Below are 20,056 nucleotides of genomic sequence, written 5' to 3'. Positions count from 1 at the left end.
GGCAAGCTTTATTTAGATCTTTAAAATCTATGCACATCTGCCATGTACCGTTGCTCTTGGGGACCATCATTGGGTTCGCCACCCATGTTTGATATTGGATCTCGCGGATGATCCCCGCCTATAACAGGTCTTGGACTTGCTCATTCATAGCTTTTGTTTGTTCGGGGCCCATTTTTCTTTTCTTCTGAACAATCGACGTAAACGCCGGATTTACCCTTAACCTGTGTTCAGAAATCTCGCTTGGTACTCCCGTCATATCGGACGGTTTCCATGAGAAAACGTCGGTGTTCTTGATCAATAGCTGCTTTAAAAACAACCTAGCTGTTTCTGAGATAGTTGGCCCAATAGTAACCGCTTATTCTGGGTATTTTGAGTTGAGTACCCATTTTTCCGGTTTTGTCCTTGCCATCCCCTTTGGGGTCTTCACGGGTTTGGATCTTTCTGTTGCAAAGCAATGTTTGTTGACTCGGATGATGGCAACACCTGCTTTTGTGGGAACCCCGACTGCGCCATGCGTGGTCGACAGGTTAGCATTGAAATGCCCTATCGCTTCCCGAGCATGATTATATCATGCTTGGATTTCGCGGGTAGGACCAGGAATTCAACATCTTCTGTCCACGAATGAGTTCCATCACTAAGTGTGACTGGAAACGTTATGACCCCTCGCGGGTGCATCACCTCATACCCGAATCCTGAAACGGGAGCATGGATAGGTTTTAATCGTGCCTGATCCTCTTCATCAAGTTGTTCGAATCATTGTTCGTACATGATGTTGGACATGCTCCCGGTGTCAAAAAAGACATAATGCGATCTGTAATGTCCAAACAATGCTGTTATGATTAACGTTTGCTTCATGCACGGACCCCCTTTCATTTTTGGAAAACCACCAGTTAACTCTTCCAGTCATCTTCTTCAATTTCTGTTTGTTTGTTTCGACGCAACGGTCCGCCTTGAATCATGTGAACGTTCAGATCTTTGATTTGTTTCTTTGGCGGGCCTTTGTCCGCCTGAGCTGGCTATTTTCGCGGGCCTTGTCGAATGTTTTTTAACAAATGCCCGAGTTTTCCTGACTTGATCGCGGCTAAAGCGGAAACGCCTGAGTGTGACGTACAGATTACTCAAACACACGTGGCACTATTAAGTGACCATAATAACATTAATTCATTAAATAGCCAAGTACACAAGTTCAATCAAGTAAACAATACAATTTTAAATCAAAGATAAACAATAATCAGAACAATTGTTTCGTTTATTAAATAACCTAGGTAGTCTAAGCGTCTTCTAGTCCTTCTTCCTCTAATCACGGTACCTATAACATATGTATAAAATATGGTCAGCTATAAATATAGCTGGTGAGATTTCCACAGTTTAAATACTACGTAAAAACCATACAATTCCATGAAAACTTGTGAAAAACACATAAGGGTTCTTTACACTCGATGCAATGGACCTGAGTGTAAAGAACAAACGAAGGTCCTTTCCAGTTGGGGCTACCAATGTACTCAGATATGAGGTCCCTTTTCCACTCGATACAAATGGACCTGAGTGCAAAAGGGGGCGTATGATCATACTTAATGAGGCAACCACTTGAATTCCACGTATATAACAATTAAACAAATAAGCACACAAGCCCATAATTGAATTGTAGTTTGTACGTAATTGAAGTAATAACAGTTGAATTTCATAATGGATACATATGCCACCCCAAAACAATAAAACATTTAAAAAGGGGTTGTGAAAAACTCACCTTAGTAATTGAAGTGAAAAAGGAATAAGAATAACTTGAAGGCGTCAAAAGAAACCGAAGCGGTCAATCCGTACGAACTATAAATAAGAATAAACACGACTTTTAACGACTATTCTAACGGGATTTTAAAGTTGATTACTTGTATGAATAACTTTAAAAGTTAGTTATTATTTTATTATAATTTATTACTAACTGTATAGCTCTTAGATTATTTTATTATTATTTAAGCTTTAACGAAAGGTTGGTTGTTAATGTTAATTACGCACTTTAATGGCGCGAAAACGAAGTTTAAACATTCGAAATACTTGAACTATTGTTTACAAGTCGAAAATATAATTATTGCTTTAACAAAGCGATTTTTAGAGAATTAAAGTTTATTTTGCGATTATTACACGATTTTTAATAACGACTTATGAAAATGAGAAACTTGATTTTTATATGTAAAATGGTGAGATATATTTTATAGTTAGTTTACATAATTTTTATTTAATTTAAAAAGGTTTTATAAATTTATTATGATTTTTAAATGATTAAAATGTTAATTGATTAAACTGAATTAATTAATAATAATAAAAAGAAAAAGCATATGTCTGACCCGGGTTTCGAACCCGAGTCTCGGTGATACGGGTTTACAGTGTTAACCAATTGGTCTGGGTCTTCTATTCGTTAAAGTTATGGTTTCCATTCTTTAAATATAGTAACATTTTAAATGGATTTTGATAATAATGTTAATAATAGTTATTGGACCAAAGTAATAAAAACGCATGACCCGGGTTTCGAACCCGGGTCTCATGGTTATGATGTACGGGTTTAACCAGTTGGACTACAAGATCAATTCATTTTAGGTATAAGAAAAAATATATATATGTAGTATTTCAGATTCATCTTCTTCATCATAAGAACATGAACCCTAATTATTCAATTGAGGAATCTGCTCCATGTTCGTTTCAATTAGTTTAGGGGTTTTGTTTATTGGTGTAACGACATTAACAAGCACATAACAATTACCTTAATATGTTTTGTTTTGGCCGGAACCCAGTTGCCGGAAAATAAAATAAAGAAGCTCCCAATTACAGAGAAATCTGTGTATTAGAGGGGGATTGGAGAGAATGAGCGAGTTGTTTATGAGTTTAGGCGTCTATTTATACTAGGTGGAGGAGCGTCTTCACATTAATTCGTTGATTTGATTATCCGGATTTTTCAGCGAGGATCATGGGTTTGATTCGTGGCTACAGGCTATTATATGATGATTAATATGATAGATATCGATGTTATTTGACGACAAAACGCGTTAAACTAAAGGTTCGGGTCAAAGATTAAGGTTTAAGGGGTGTTTCCGGAAAAACGAGCAGGGGGCGGGGTTAGGGTTGGGTTAATTTTAAATAATATAATTTAAATTAAAATTACAGTTTTAGCATCTCAAGTTTCATAGACATTATAATTGAAACTTAATATCTTTAAGTTAAAAAAAAAGTATTTAAAGTTTACATTTTCAACCCTAAACTTTATAGTTAAATTTTAAGGTTTTTGGTTTTAGATTATTTACGTGTCCGGCTCGATTACTTTAAGGCTCGAAAATTTATAAACACTTGAATAACAGCAAACAATGAATAATGAACATTAAATGTCGAGAATCACTTTATCAAAACATTTAATATATCGAAACGACCCATCAGGTCGGGTTTACAAATACAAAAACAATTCGAAAATTGACGAATGTCACACTATCTCACTCTTTAAACTTACATAATCATTGGTGTCATGTCCGATGTCATCATGAAATAGACAATGTTTATTTGGATTCAAATGCGCTCGCCGAGTCAACGGTTGCGGCTTTCTGAACTCAATGTTCTCTGTTGTAAGAATTTCAGATGGAGTTTTTCTTAGAGGGGTCCATTTTTGTTCTTGTTTCCCTTGCCCACGATCTTTCTGTTTCTGCCCTATCAACGATTTGGCGTCAAACTGTTTAGAAGGCTCCTCGGGAGGTTGGATTCTGGACCAAATAGAACCCCTTTATTCCTTTTTGGGGCGGGTGCTTTTAAATTCTGGTTTCACAAACTGTTTCGGCGCTTTCCGCCCCAAGAGCTTCTCGGTAGCTGCGAATACTTTGGCTGCTGTCATAATGGCATCCCATGTCTTGGGAATTCCATCTCTTCCTGTCAAGCAGCGAATCAGATCATTGCTTCGCACGTTCTGTTTGAACGCGCCCCTGAACATGTCCTCGCTTATACCACCATTGTTTAAACTTTCGTTGCTAAATCTGGTAATAAAGTTTTCATTGGACTCGTTATCCTGGCGGACAACATTCAGAATCTCCGAGGGATCGCGCGTATGCTTATGCCGTTGACTAAAGTGTTGTGAGAATTTTGCAACTAAATCATCCCAACTTTTTATCTGTCCGTCCGGGAGTTTCTCGAATCATTCATGCGCAGGTCCAGTCAAAGTTAAGGCGAACATATGACACCAATAGGGTAATGTCCAACCATTAACCCCACCAATCGCAGTAAAATTCAATAGGTGATAACTGGGATCAGTCATCCCACTATTTTTAGCGAGGTTGCATGGGACTTTTACATTCGTCGGAAATGGATCAGTAGCGATCCGAGGAATGAATTTTGACTTCTCAGCAAACGTGGCTGGACGGTAGGGTTTTATGAAATCTTCTTCCGCATCACGACAGTATTCAGTGTGCTTTATTAATGTCCATATCTGACTGATGCCTTCCCTACCAAGCGCGCAGCTGTCATCACTCGCATAACCCTCTTCTTGATACGTAAAGTCTCTTTGCTTCTGGGAAGCATGACTCTAATCATACACAGCCCTGTGGGATAAGAGCCGCTGAGTCGGACGACCTCTGTCACGACTTCCTCCTTGTTGGCATTCAACTGATTGTTCAACGACCTCCATTTCTAGAGTAACTTGACTCCGCCAAATGACCGGTGGAGGTGAAGGAGATGGTGAATCATACACCAAGGGTTCTTGCCTGTAACTGAATGTTTTTCACCATTCTATTGTATTCTTCCTTCAACTTTTGCTACTCTTGTTGGTACAATTCCTCCGGAGTCAAGACAGCTTTTCCAGATCTTTCATCACCGTCAAATTTAGGGAAATCTCTGGCTTTATCTTCCAGAACCGGAGTTCGGGTGATCCAACAAGGTTCCACCAAAATTTGTCATGCGTCTTCAAAGACCGGGCCTCTGGAAACTTCGGTCAGTCTTCCTATCGCCGGAGTGGCCGCATGAAACTGTTGGTTCTGACTCATCGTTTCAGACCACAAAAACTTCAAAAAAACCTTCAAAAACCGTGAAATCTAGCTAAAAACCGGATGGCGCCAATGAAGAAGCACTATCAAACTGGATAGTCCAAATCTAATGTTTCCCCAAGTGTGGATGTACTAACTATCTGATGAGATTCGATCCCGATCAATTCCCTGCAAAACAGACACCGTGAGTCTCGTCACGGGAAGGACAAGATGGGGGGTCTTCCTGTAACCACCCTCCGGCGTGAGACCAAGTACTGTACTGTGGGTAATAAAGTACGAGATACCAGTAATTGCACTGATCGTGTGAGAGTGAATGAATACCTCATGGAGATGATTTAACTATTTATAGCCGAGGGTAGAGGGAAAGTGATTGGTGGAGTTGTCACTATCAAGATATTCCATATCTACCTGAATGTACATGTGTCGCACTTCTATAGGACATGACAGTCTGGCTCCATTTGGGACGGTTATCAGGTTGTCCAGCTGTCATCCTTTTATTGGTTGATGTCGCTGTCAGGGAATGTTGGAATAATCTTCTAGAAGTAGTTTGTTACGACTGCTCTTCCATGTCATGTGAGGACCTTGCACTTGGGGGGCCCCCTGTGTGATCCGCGGATGCTCAATGGTAATCCGTGGATTGTGTTGGAGACCCGCGAGGTGTATTCCTTAGCTTGCAGGTAGTTTTACTACCTTACATCTATATGCATATTTTATTAAACTAATACAAAACAAAGCAAATTAACCCAATTTGTACATAAACTTTCCGACAAACGAGGACGATGACCAAAGAAGAAAAAGAAATCCAATCCGGAATTTAACTATTTGGTACTTTAGTACCTTCGTCGTGGTGTTGTGCAGTGAAACCGTGGAGATACTTCATTTCTGGAAGGATCTTCATTTCCGGCTTCCAAGTGGGAGTGATGGTGCTTGCAAGGAGTTTGTTGTAGTCGCCAGAAAAACGAACCTTGCCGGAGGTGCAAAGGTTGAAATGAAGATGCAGATCCAGTTGGGGTTGACCGGTGATGGTGGGTAGTAGCCACATACATAGCGGCCAGAGATGTGATGCCAGAGACAGTGGTAACGACTGGAGATGGTGGTACGCAGCTGCCGGTGTTAGGATTGGCCGGGTATCTAGATTATATAGGTTGTTTATTATTATTATTATTATTATTATTATTATTATTATTATTATTATTATTTGTCTAATTACCAAAGTGCCTTTGTCATCGACAGATCAACACATATTCAACTGACGAAGAGGTTCATTTTAGTCCGTCCAAAAAGTACATGGATTCGTAATTTGAGAATTAGGGTTAAAACATGCGTCCGTCGAGAACGCGAGTCATATTTGTCTGTAGAATTAATATTGGCTAATATATAATAGTTTATCATTAAAATTTAATTTATAATTTTAAAATGTACAATCTTTATCTAGTTTCCTCCTTTTAATTTAAGAGAAAATCTCATAAAATAGTAACAAACTTTCAAAAGTGTTCCAATTAGGTCACTGATGTATATTTTCTCCAAATCAGGTCACTAAATCTTCAAATCAAGTCTCACCAATTTTTGTGTACGTCAAGAAAGAATTGGATGATAAGATGTGAGTGTCGGAATTTGCAATATATGTAGTTAAATTTAAAAATTTTTAAAAAACGTTAATTATCTTAAAATTTAAAAATAAAAAATAAAATTCACGTCGCCACTCAACATCAACTTCAAAAAAAAGATAAAAAGATTTCCTATGATAAACAGAAAAGAAATTGGCTAAAAAAACATGTTAAAACTTTTAATTTAATCAAACACGAAAGTTGAGTGACTTAATTAGAACACGTTTTAAAGTTAAGTGACCTAATTGAAACACTTTTGAAAGTTGGTTACTATTCAATGAAGTTGCCCCTTAATTTAATATCTTGTCACATGAATTTTACTTAAACTATTTCACACTCACACACGACATCCAATACATATTAATTTGCTTAATTATAATTATATTTTATTTAAGGAAAACAAATTCAAGTGGGCAGGTATATGTAGATGCATATCCCCAAACAACAATCTAAATATTCCACAAATGATACCACTCTTCCCTCCAAACAAATAATAACGTACTCCGGCAAAGCAATGACCACCCCCAACCCTTCCCTATCCTCACCCCTCCTCACCCATAAATCCCACCATGATCCACCACCCACCACCCGCCTTTGCATCGATGACATGCTACGCCACCACTGCGGCGAGTTTGGTTATTGGCAATTCAAACACTTTGTTTTAACATGTATGGCTTGGGCTCTAGAGGCCTTCCACACCATGGTCATGATATTTGCTGACCGGGAACCCGACTGGACTTGCCAGTCTGGTTTCGGGTGCGTATCAGCCGGAAGTTCCGCAGACGTTTGTGAACTTCCGGCTGGTGCGTGGCGGTGGGAAGGTGGGTCCGGGGTAAGTACGGTGGCGGAATGGGGATTAATATGTGGCCAGAAATATAAGGTGGGACTTGTTCAAGCCTTGTTCTTCGGCGGCTGTATGATTGGTAAGTTTTTAATTAATATTTGTAAAAATAGAAATGAAATTGTTAAGAGCGGTTGTGCCACGTTGGATTTCCGGTGGATATCGGTGCTAATCATTATGGTCGGGCGGGGGTATGTATTTCCACCATGTTTTTATTTTCTGACAGCTAGACTTTATTATGAGATGGATAATACACAGGACCACACAGTTTTTCCTTTACCATAAGGGAATATGCATCTTATGAATTTTATGTATAATTAAAATATTAAACTTAAATACCAAGTGTCAATTGGTTCATTGGTAACCTTACAATTTTTCTTAAGAATGGTTGTGAGTTCGAGTATTGTATGGAGTAATTTGCTCTATGTTTACAGCCCTATAACTTTTCTTATGAAAAGTGGTAAGTTTGAGTTTTGTCTGAACCAATTTGTTCTAAGTTAAGTCAATGGTTTTCAAATTGTGCTTTTTAAGCTATATGGGTGGACTAAGTCATCATATTTCATTAGAGTGAAAGAATGATTTATTTGTCAGGGTGATCTATGATGTCTAGGCTTTTATTGTTAAAAAACACATATTAAACTTAGTACTATAGGAAGTGTATAAGCCTTTTTTCATATTGTACACCCTTATATTTGAAATGGTAAAATAATACTAACCAACGTTTCCTTAGTATTTTGTTAAAAGTTTTTCTTTATCTATTTAAAAAACTCAACTTTCATTAAGTGCGTGTTTTAATCGTCTAAATTTTTATTTTAGATAGTTTCTTAAGTTGTTAATCAATTTAGGCAATGTTTGCCAATGAATTTTTAGGAGCTTTTAGGGGCTTCAAGCTTTTAAGAAAAAACTCCTACCCAACAAAAAGCGAGAGAAAAAACTTTTTTTTAAATGCTACTACTACCACAAGTGTTTGAGAAAAAACTAGAAGCTTTTACAATTGAATTATTTTGCTACTTGAACTTTAATCAACTTTTGTTAATTTATATAATAGTTACATATTTTACTCTTATTCAAAACTAATTACCCCCATGACTCTTTAAAAGTCCATAACTTTTTCACACGTTAATATTATTTTAAACACATTACATCATAAAAAAGAGCATTTTATTCTCTTTAATTTGAGTGTGATATTGATATACTTCTTTACCGGTTATGATTGGCAACAAGTTGAGTCAGACGAACTCGGCTCATGTGTAAGACCAAATTCAGAACGAGTCGATAAAAAAGGGTTAATTTAATTCGGTTTATGTCGGTATGGTTTTGAGTCGAAAGGGGCCAGGTCAAAACATGTTTCAGATTAAAACGGTGTCGGGTTGAAAGGGTTTCAGATCAAAAGAGGTTGGCTTAAAAAATTATCTATTTGAAATTACTGTATATTTTAGCTTTGTTTCTTGATTTTCGCCACCGATTACACGCTTACTGCCTTTGCACGAAGTACACGTCTGCATTCGGGTTATGCGTGCACTAATATCAAGTGAATCACGTACCGACACTAATTATGCGGTTGATGTCAGGTTGCGCGCGCACTCCGCTGCACCGCGCTGGCACCGAATTAGTTTTATTAAAAGCTCAAGCTACTCTGCCAAATACCTAAATATATATCTAAAAAGTTCCAGCTACTCTGCCAAACACCTAAATATATCTAAAAAACTACAGCTATCAGCTTCCAGCCAACAGTCACCAGCTAGTTATGACAAACATACCCTTGAACTTAAAGGCGATAGCAAAAGAAAATTTCACTAAAAGATAACTAAATTTAAATGTGAACAGAAAAATATCACTTATAATGTAGGATCTGGTAATAAAGAAACAATTAAGTCTTATAGTTGTTTAATAATAATAAAACTAAAAAAACATAATCAGTATATAGTAACTAAAATTTATAAATGTTTTACTATTTTTAATCAAGTGGTGAAGATAAAGTCTTTTAAACAATCAAATATTTTGGGTTTAAGTCTTACAAAGTATAACAAATTTGTTTATATAAAAAATTAGTTCACTCATTTAAAATTCTTTTAATAGTTATAAACTCTTTTTGCAATATTCAACGAAATTCCAAGTTATGTGACTTTATTAGTAATTTTATTGCCGGATTTAAAAATTGTAATTATTATTATGTAAAGTTTTCTCTAAAATTATACACATACATTTATATTTTTCGAAGAAAACAAATCAATTAAAGTATAGGTTTAACTTTTAAGCTTAAAGTGGTTGTCTGGTTGACTAGATGTAAACGCAAGGGTTCTTTGACGGCAGCTCTAAACGTTAGTGCTAAGAGGGAAGCAGCTAAAAGGAATCTACCGAATATTGAAGAGATCCGATCTGATTTTGAAAATAAATATAATACTTTACACAATAAAATAATAATTACTTATTAAAAAAGATACTGATTTAATAGTTTATTAGTGAAATTAAAAGTTATGAAGCGTAGTCTATTATGATTAATTTATTATAACAACACGTTATAATTTATTTAGATTATTAATAACTTGGTCAGAGTATTGATATTCAATTCGCTTGTTATGGATGATGATATTATTTTTCTGGTAATGAAATTTATAACAGACCAAAACAAAACATCAAAACATTGTTTATCATCTTAAAATGATGAAAAGAAACTTTAGTTGAGAAGACAACAAAATCCGGATGAGGATAGAAGACAGTCACACACGACTCTGATCCACAGACGCCAATGCAGACTCGAGTTCACTTTCTGTTTTAATTTACACATTAAACGTTAAATTTAATTTTATAAATTAGAATTTTAATATATTAAGATGTAAGAGTCCCATAGACTTGTAAGAATTGGTTTTGAACTCAACAGAGCCAAAACCATATATATCAGTTATATGATTTAGGTTTCGGTTACTCATCCCGTTATCGATTTTGGTACTAGGTAGGTTTGGTTTATGGTTAACAATCGAAATTTTCGTTAAAATAATAATAATATTTATGGGTCGGTTATTCGGTTTTACACAACTCTCAAAATAAACCATCAGTTAATCGTCGGTTATGTTTGGGTCGTATTTATTGGTTATCTAGTTATGTTGACTTGCTCCTTCAATTCTAAGTTGTTATTGTATGGCCGGCCTAGGTGCTGGATTATTTGGACATCTATCGGACTCGAAGCTAGGCCGAAAAGGATCCCTATCGGTTGTATGCATACTCAACGCGGTCTTCGGTCTACTAACTTCACTCTCACCAAACTACCTCACATATGTCCTCCTGCGGGTTCTAACCGGCTTCAGCACGGGCGGGGTTGGTCTATGTGCATTTGTTCTTGCAACCGAGCCGGTGGGACCCTCTAAGAGAGGCATAGCCGGAATGTCCACCTTTTACTTCTTCTCGGGTGGGATAGCATTGCTCTCGGGGATCGCTTACGTGTTCCAAACGTGGAGGTCTTTGTACATCGCTTCATCCGTACCATCCATCCTTTTCGTGTTTTTAATTCTACCGTTCATCTCTGAGTCCCCTCGGTGGTACTTGATTAGAGGACAAACAGATAAAGCGATGAATATCATGCGGACAATTGCCACAACCAATGGGAAATCTTTACCAGGAAACGTGTATGTTGCGCGTGATGAGGAGGTTAAAGAAAATGATGAGAAGAGTAACGAGATTCGGTCAAAGGAAGTGATAACGGGGTCAGTGGTAGACGCGCTCAAATGCCGGTTAACGCGTGTCCGTCTGATTCTCGTGGTCGGGATTAACTTTACTTGCTCGATCGTGTACTATGGTCTTAGCTTAAATGTGGTCAACCTCGAGACCAATTTATACATTAGCGTGTTGGTCAATGCGGTAGCAGAGATGCCCGCGTTTTTTCTCACAGCACTGTTGATCGACCAGTTCGGGAGGAAGCCATTGGCGATCTGGACACAATGGTTTAGCGGGATATTCTGCATTGCAGGGAGTTTTATCGGAAACGAAGGAGCATGGAAGGTGGTGAGGATGGTGTGTGGTGTTTGGGGGATTTTTGGGATGGCGGGGACTTATAATTTGTTGTTTATATATGCAATGGAGTTGTTTCCGACGGTAGTGAGGAACGCCGCCCTTGGCTGTGCCACTCAGGCGGCACAACTGGGGGCGATTTTGGCACCCTTCGTGGTGGTTTTGGGTGGTGGGGTCCCATTTTTTGTTTTTGGGGTGTGTGGGATAGTGGGCGGGATTCTGACATTTTACTTGCCAGAAACTTTAAGCAAGCCATTATATGATACGATGGATGGGATGGCGGATGGAGAGAATGAAGTTTAGAGTTGATTTAGTAAACTTTTAGAAATTGATAATTGTGTTAATCAAATAATGTGTGTATTGTGATGAGAACATGTTTACATATCCTAGAATGAAGCCATAGTTGTATACAATTAACATGTTGTGAGGATCAATGAATGGGTAAAGAAAGTTATGTGACATGTAATGGTTGGCTTTTAATTTAAATCTAGATTTTATACAATGCACTCATGTCTCCCTCAAAACTAGTCAAAAACACTCATTTCTTCACTCACATAAATAGATTTGGGAGCATCCTCTCACAAAAACTAGTCAAAAACACTTATTTATACAATGCACATCCTTTGTTTCTTAATAACACTCAACACCAACTAATGAAGATGCTCAACAGTTTTTATACAATTATTATAACTTTTGTTCTGGTGATACTAAACATAGCCCTCTCTATGTTGAGGTGTACCTATTTATAGATAGAAGTAGTTAATGTAAGGCTGAGGGGTGTGGGGCGCTAACCGGGGCGCTAGAGCCCCTCCGCTCGCGCCCCGGGGCGCTAACCCCACACCACCGGGGCGCGAGCAGGGGCGCGAGCGCGGAAATCCAGGCAGGCGTGAGGCTGGTCGCGGGAGAAGAGAGATAAAAGGTGTCTTGGAGTTCGAAAAAGAGCCGTTGAGGGGTGTGGAATTAATTAAAAAATATATATTAGCTGGAGCCCCTTCACACCAGGGCCAGGGGCTCCAACGGGGGCTCCAACACCCCCCTTATCCAGTTTCTCTCTCTGCCACACGTCATAATATTATTGGCTGGAGCCCCCACTAGAGCCCCCATTAGAGCCCCCCACACCCCTTAGCCTAACTAATATAGTACATTCATTAAAAACATAGAAGAAATGGTACCTTGTATTGTTGTTATTCAACAGCCCAATAGCACATTATGGCATCTCTGAAAGGGATAGTACAAAATGATGGTTATTGTTACTTTTCTACTAATAACACAAGTAAAAGTGTACTGTTTACAAGCATGTGAGGTTAGAAAGGGAAAATTCTGAAAATGATTCAAAAGAAGAGAGAGATTCTCAAAATAGTCCTTGAAAATCTAACATTCTAGAAATAGTCTCATTGACCCTTGAGATTTCAAGCGAAATCTATCTGATCCGTGACATTTGGGTTTGTGCCAAATTCGTGAGATTTCAAGCCAAATCCATCTGACCCATGAGATTTTCAAGCCAAATTTGTCTGATCCCTGAGATTTCAAGCCAAATCCGTCTGGCCCGTGAGTTTTGATACAAAAACTATTTCCTTGAAAATCATCTCCTCCGTGAGATTTGGAAAAAGTTTGAATTCATCTCTATCCACCATTAATTCACCATCACCACCACAACCACCATCACCTCACTATCAACATCTCCGCCCACCGTCGGCTCCAACCACCGTTGCATTCACCATCTCCGGCCATTGTCGTATTTACCATCCAATATTACCATGTCCAGCCACCGTTGCCTTCACCATCCAACATCAACATATCTGGCCACCGTTGTCTTCATGCTAGCTTCCATTTCATGGTGAATCAACTCCGTCGTCTTCTAACATCAACATATCTGCATCACGTCGTCTTTTTCGTCGTTTTCTCCGATTTCCGGCAAGTTACGATGGTGGTGGTGGTGGAGAATCAATGGTTCCGTTGTCTTCTCCAGTTTCCGGCAAATGGCGACAGCGGAGGTAACGGTGGTGGCAGTGGTGAATTAATGGTGGATAGAGATGAATTCAAACTTTTTTCAAATCTCACGGAGGAGATGATTTTCAAGGAAATAGTTTTGGTATCAAAACTCACGGACCAGACGGATTTGGCTTGAAATCTCAGGGGTCAGACAGATTTGGCTTGAAAATCTCATGGATAAGATGGGTTTGGCTTGAAATCTCACGGATCTGGCACAAACCCAAATGTCACGGACCAGATAGATTTGGCTTGAAATCTCAAGGGTCAATGGGACTATTTCTGGAATGTTAGATTTTCAGGGACTATTTTGAGAATCTCTCTCTTCTTTTGGATCATTTTCAGAATTTTCCCGGTTGGAACTACGTGACAAAACCTTATGCGTGATCTTTACAGTCACACCGTAAGTACACTGAGATCGATCTTAATTTAGGGGTTGTAAGTAGGAAAGAGAGGTATACAACTTTGTGCTACAATGATGAAGCAAAAGTACACATATTGGTATTTATCTGAGTTTTGGTATTTAAACTATGTAAGTTCTTCAGTTCAAAAAAAAAGAAAGAAAAAAACTAGGTAAGTTCAATACTATTAATATGTGAACTACCTAGCAATATAGTTCTACAGAGCTTGCTACCATGTTATAACACTATTATCACTAGAAACGTCATCGAGATGGTCAATCTCATTATAGACCTATAGAGTAGGCTGTGCTACAAGAACAAGGAGAAGAAGAAAAATCAATGTTAAGACAAATTTTTTAATTATTTTTAATTTATAGGAAACCCAAGAAATAAAAATACAAAAAGATAAAAACTAATTAGAGTATAGTAATGAAACTAAATAATAGATAAACTTAAACTTATTTAATAGATATACTTAATTAGGGGAAAGCTAGCATACAACTTAAATTAGCTTGTTAAATGTAAGAATCAAGTACTATAATTATATATACAAGTAGTGTAGTTATGTAATTACACTATGTTGTATATATAATTACACTACTTGATTCTCACAATTAACATGTTAAGTAATTTGTATTTGATTCAAATTCTACTTAATTAATATAATAAGATATACTAATATTAGGAATGCGTCATTATGTTATTCTTTTTATACACCAGGGGCATACGGTGACTAGATTTAGTGATTTGTCATAGTGGCCTACACTACACACGCCAGAATTTACGTAAGCACATGGAGAGTCCTGGTTTAGTTTAACACATGGTTTGTGTCTAGCAACGAACAATGGTTTACAAATTTTTAATGTTTGCCATTTAATTTTTAAACCCAAATGCATAACCTATCTCTTTATTAGCTTCGACCACCATCATCAAAAACCTTCAAATCTATATATATATATATATATATATATATATATAGGGGAGATTTCAAATAAGAACCCCTTTGAGTTTTAAGAACTCGAAAGAACTTAGTGTAACACTTTTTTTTTTGAATTTTTTTACACATGCGTAATATATGTAAGTTACATACACGTAAAAAAATTACAGAATTTTTTACGCACCGAATCGACTTTTTACACATGTGTAACGAACGTAAAAGTTAGTGTAACCACTTACATCTTTATTCTCTCTCCTACACGTAAAATTAGATTATAAAGTTTTAATCTGTTAATATTAATTCGTCGTTAAACTTTAATTTGTTAACTTTAATTCGTTTAACTTAAATTCACTAGCTTTATTTCGTTGACTTTAAACCCGCTAGCTTTATAAATCGTTAACTTTAATTTCGTTAACATAATTACTTTGCAAGATAAAATTCCTATTTAAAGTTCGTGCTTCGTATTAATATTAGATTAACTAAGTTATTAAATTAACTATGCAATCCCGTTAGTTAGATTTTTGTTTTGCTTTCAATTATAGTTCATGAAGTTCGAGTGCTTTGATTTCGTTAATGTGCTTTTGCTTTCTATATTACAAGCTTGTCTTCAATTTCGATGTGAGTTTTTCACTACCCCTTTTTAATGTTTTAATGTTTTGGGGTAGCATATGTATCCTTATAAAAATTCAAGCATTGTTTCTTCTACTACAAACTACAATTCGTATATGGACTTGTGTGTTACTTGATTACTTGCTCGAATTTACTTGCACGTGGTAGCCTCAATAAGTATGATCATACGCCCCCTTTGCAGTCAGGTCCATTTGTATCAAGTGGAAAAGGGCCTCATTATCCGAGTACGTTGGTTATTACCAACTGGAAAGGACCTTACTCGCGCGATTACCCGAGTACGTTGGTTGATACCAACTGGAAAGGACTTTACTTGCTCGTTTATCACTTGTCCATGAATTGTATGATTTTTACATATTATATCAAACTGTGGGAATCTCACCGGCTATGTTCATAGCTGACTTTATTTTATACATATGTTACAGGTGTAAAGATACGAGGATGAAAGTTAGAAGACACATAGCATGCCTATAGGATATTCAAATAACAAGTTATCATTTGTTTATTTATTTGTTACACCTTGTATTATTCGATAAACTTGTGCTACATGAAGATTTAAATGAAATAATGTTATTATGGTCACCTAATAATGTCTCATGTGTTTGAGCAATCTGTACGTCACACTCAGGCATTTTCGCTTTAGCCGGGGTGTTACAGATTGGTATCAGAGCCGCGACTATAAGATAGGACATTAGACGTAGTGCCCTAGTTAGTTATAGCTTATTTGTTTATTTGTTAGGATTGCATGATAGAATTATGTGAGCATATACTTGATTGTTTAAACGCACTTACTATTACTGTATTGCTGATTTCATTAACGTCTCATGAACACAAGTACACACACACAAGTCCAAGGCTTGGGCCTAAAACAAGTTTTCTCAAAAGCAATTTCAAGAAATTTCAAAATTCGGTGTTCCATCTTAAAAAGAGACGGTTCTATGTGGCGGGTTCGTAGTAACTTTAAGGGGGACGTGCTTGTTTCCCGAACTCTTGACACCAAGGTTATTGAAACCTATGGATAAGCAATGTGCATATATCCAATCAGACGCTGGACCTGGTTGCTTACCTGGAGAGTTCGGAAAGGGCATGAAACCTATTAAGCCAAATCGTTCCACACCAACGCCATACGAATCACAACTCTATGCTTTCAGACGTGACCATGTTCCCTTTGTGATAAGGGTATGGTTGCACTCCTTAGGATGTCACACAGGTCATGGTGATTCATGCGATGTGTGACTCCGACCATCAATGTTTTACAATGATTTTTAACTAAAAGTTTGACAAGTCGTGGTGATACACGAATAACCAGCTTTTGGTTCGATTTGATTACGCGTTTTGATTTATACGTTTTAACTGAAAGCCTGTCAATTCTTGGTGATACACGAATACCTAACTTTCGGTTCGATTTGATTACACATTATTACTTTTATCGGAACATACAAATGATGATGATTCATACGACGTGTGATTCCGAATACTCAATCGTTTATATTGTGGTTTTGACAAGTCATTAGGATATGTGAATACTCGAGTTTCAATTCGTTTTCTGTGTTTATATTCATTGAAATTTCTAAAATTCATGCTAGTACATAAATTGTTGAATTTAAACCCATTTTCTTAATTTATAAATTCAATTATTATTATAATTTGAAAATTTTGAAAGGTCATGGTGATACATGAATAGTCGAGTTTTAATTTGTTTTATTTATTTGTATATATTCCTTATTTCTTATACTTTGAATTGAAAATACGAAAAGTCATGGTGATACATGAATAGTCGATTTTCAATACTCATTTGTTTTAAACTGAGAAAAGTCATGGTGATACATGGATAGTTGATTTTTCAATACTCGTTTTCTTGTGTGTTTTAAATTGAGAATTCGAAAATTCATGGTGACGCATGAATTGTCGAGTTTCAATTCGTTTTCTTTATATAATTTGTTTATTATAGTTTTAATTGAAAATTCGAAAAGCTATGGTGGTACATAAACACTTGATTTTCAATTCGATCTCATTACTCATATTAGGTTTGTATTAATTTCGTGTTTTTATTTCAAAATTTGATATATTTTTATTTGAAAGTTCATGATATTAGTATTACTGAAATGCAAAGACTCATACTGACTCATGAGCATTTCAATTTTGATTTCAAATTTTACTTCATGCGATTTCGTTTTTATGATTTATAAAGATTGATTCTGATTTTAGGAATATTTTTTTGTAAAGATGCTTTTGATTTTTAATACGAATTTCATATTTACGTTCAGTGTCATGTAAATTCTTCACGCTTCGTAGCATGTCTTCTCGCTTTCCTCAACGTTGCCCTCGAAACTCAAACCGCAAAACGACAACCCAAACCATCAAGCAATTGACCATCACAATCCTGACTATGACATACCAAGATTCATTACCAACCACAATAATACGTTCAAACCTCAAGGCTATACCTAAGTAAATCCAAACCCAACCTAACTCTTGGATACTCAAACCCAACCCAACCGAGATATTTACACGAAAACTCACTCTTTGTATAACACGGACGATTCCCCCACTCAACTACCGCGATGTCGAAAGGTTCCAAATGGTGTTAAGTTCAGCCAACTCATTAAATTTTGTCTTGCAACTATGCATACTCGACACAACACTTTTATTCCCACGACCAGTTACCCCATCACCTTCTGCTTACCTCATGCTCGTACTTCAAACTCGCTACTATTGCAGTAATTCGAGCACACCCGTTATAAGGCCTAACTTGTTTCCGCCATACAAAACCCTACCCCGCGTTCCTCGACCTCTCAAATGTTTATTTGATTTTTGACTTCAGTACTTCGCCCTTTCAAACCTGTTATTATTTCTTACACTCTTTTTCCACATTTAGTTATTTTACAAACATTTTTTTCGTGAAAATTCAAATCTTAATTATTTTAAACAAATCATTAATAACTATATATTCTGTTATACGAAAAATATTCAAGTAGTTTTTGCATCAAAAAGAATTTTACGAAAATTCAAATGGTTCATTTTTCTCACTATTATTATTATTATTACTACTACTATCAATACCTTATTATTATTATTATTATTATTATTATTATTATTACTACCATTAATATTTGCATTATTAATACCATTACTATTGTTATTATTATTATTACTATACCAATAAAACTATTAAAATGAAATAAAATATTTCGCTTTAAACAATTCCTAAGCCGTAAGACTATTATATTGCCATCAACGAGTTATTTTATCCAGTGACCTCTATTTTTCCCTAAAACTTCGCCCAATTGAAAATCTTTTATAGTTCTACAAAGTTTTCTTTTTAAATTATACATATACATATATATATATGCAAATTATTATCATAAATTTCCTTTGAGTTTTAAATATAGCGTCACTACAAACGACCTTCACAAACAATATCATCAATCAATTTTTTTTTTCACTTCTTTGTCAACGCCAACAAGTTTCGGATTAGAAAACCATACCACTGCACCATAATAACCTTCATACAGCAAAACCCATCTTCGAGAAGACGAGCATCGCAAATACCCCTTTCGTTTTCCTTTCCTTCATATGTTAGAGAAATTATTCCGTTTGGGTGTTTTCATGAAGTTTTAAGTATCGAGTTCCATTCAAAGGTTTTCTATGAAGTTAATATCAAGCTTGATTATTTGTTAATTGGTGAACTATAGTTACATTCAGAATCGCTTTACTTTGTTATTTCAGCCTCGTGGTCTATAACCGACTTCACATAAACATAATTGTTTAGTGGAAGTTAGAGACTATGAGTATTTTTACACACATGTTGAGTTTATTTTGGTTACACGAACTGTTTGGTCATTTCCGTTCAATATTTTGTTTGAATAATTTGATTTTTTTTTCATAATCCCAATGTTTTACCAAAATTGAGACCAATATCATAATTCGATCCGGAAGTTTCGATTATTTTGTCCTCAATGTTTTATCAATTTGAATCAATGTTTTACTCTGATGTTGAAGTTGCAATTATTTATTTATTTCTATTAATCTCAAATATTGCGTTGATATTTTCTTTATTGAAAAAAATTCATTGGTTTATCGAGTCATTATTGACTACAAGAACTTACTTGATTTTTTTATTAAAAGTTCGTTACTATTCTCGGACCCAATGCTTATCGACTTACGTATTTACATTTTGTAACTCAATGCTACGTTTACTTAACATGTTATTCTCAACTTTATTATTCCATGTTCATTATTTCAATTGATGTCATCCGTTACTTTAATTATTTCATACTACTCAAGAATTTCGCGCATTTTGTTTGGTAACATTGTTTGTATCTTTAAAACTTCAATAATTTAATATTCTCGTTTATCCTTGACCTTAAGGATTGGTTTTCTATATTTTGTTAAATTTTGATTTGTATAGTTTATCGTTCTAGAATTCTAAAGTGTTCACATAAGGACTTATTATATTTTAAACCCACACAATGGAACGGATTATGTGGACCATCTGACGATAAAGGTAATTATGGGTCGACACGTAATTATCTAAGTCCTCGCATGGAAGACATAATAAGTACGTTGTGTGCAATAACTCAAAACCTGGAATGATTTTGACAGAGGGGATAAATGCAGTATGATTAGGGCATGGTGGA

At 36.1% G+C, this 20,056-nt stretch overlaps 2 protein-coding genes across 2 annotated transcripts in view; both read left to right on the top strand.

The window, feature by feature from the left end:
• The window catches only part of LOC143546177 (histone H2A.6-like), a 74,325-nt gene that overhangs the window by 52,298 nt on the left and 1,971 nt on the right, over window positions 1–20,056 (top strand). The gene's annotated exons all lie outside the window — the stretch shown is intronic.
• On the top strand, window positions 7,131–11,780 carry LOC143546174 (organic cation/carnitine transporter 4-like). Its single transcript, XM_077037891.1, has 2 exons — window positions 7,131–7,539; window positions 10,609–11,780. Exons 1-2 carry the CDS (start codon window positions 7,131–7,133, stop codon window positions 11,763–11,765), a joined length of 1,566 nt encoding a protein of 521 aa, XP_076894006.1. The 3' UTR covers window positions 11,766–11,780.

This window comes from Bidens hawaiensis, unplaced genomic scaffold (assembly GCF_021521415.1).
Source record: "Bidens hawaiensis isolate Kalapana, Puna unplaced genomic scaffold, B.hawaiensis_p1.1 tig00014257_1, whole genome shotgun sequence".
NCBI lineage: Eukaryota > Viridiplantae > Streptophyta > Magnoliopsida > Asterales > Asteraceae > Bidens > Bidens hawaiensis.
The sequence above is the reverse complement of the archived record's forward strand: the minus strand, read 5'-3'. Positions and strand labels throughout refer to the sequence as shown.

Coding starts and splice junctions, on each gene's coding strand:
- LOC143546174 (XM_077037891.1), top strand. CDS start 7,131: ATGACCACCCCCAACCCTTCCCTATCCTCACCCCTCCTCACCCATAAA. Junction 7,540..10,608: donor CTTCGGCGGCTGTATGATTG/GTAAGTTTTTAA, acceptor TGGCCGGCCTAG/GTGCTGGATTATTTGGACAT.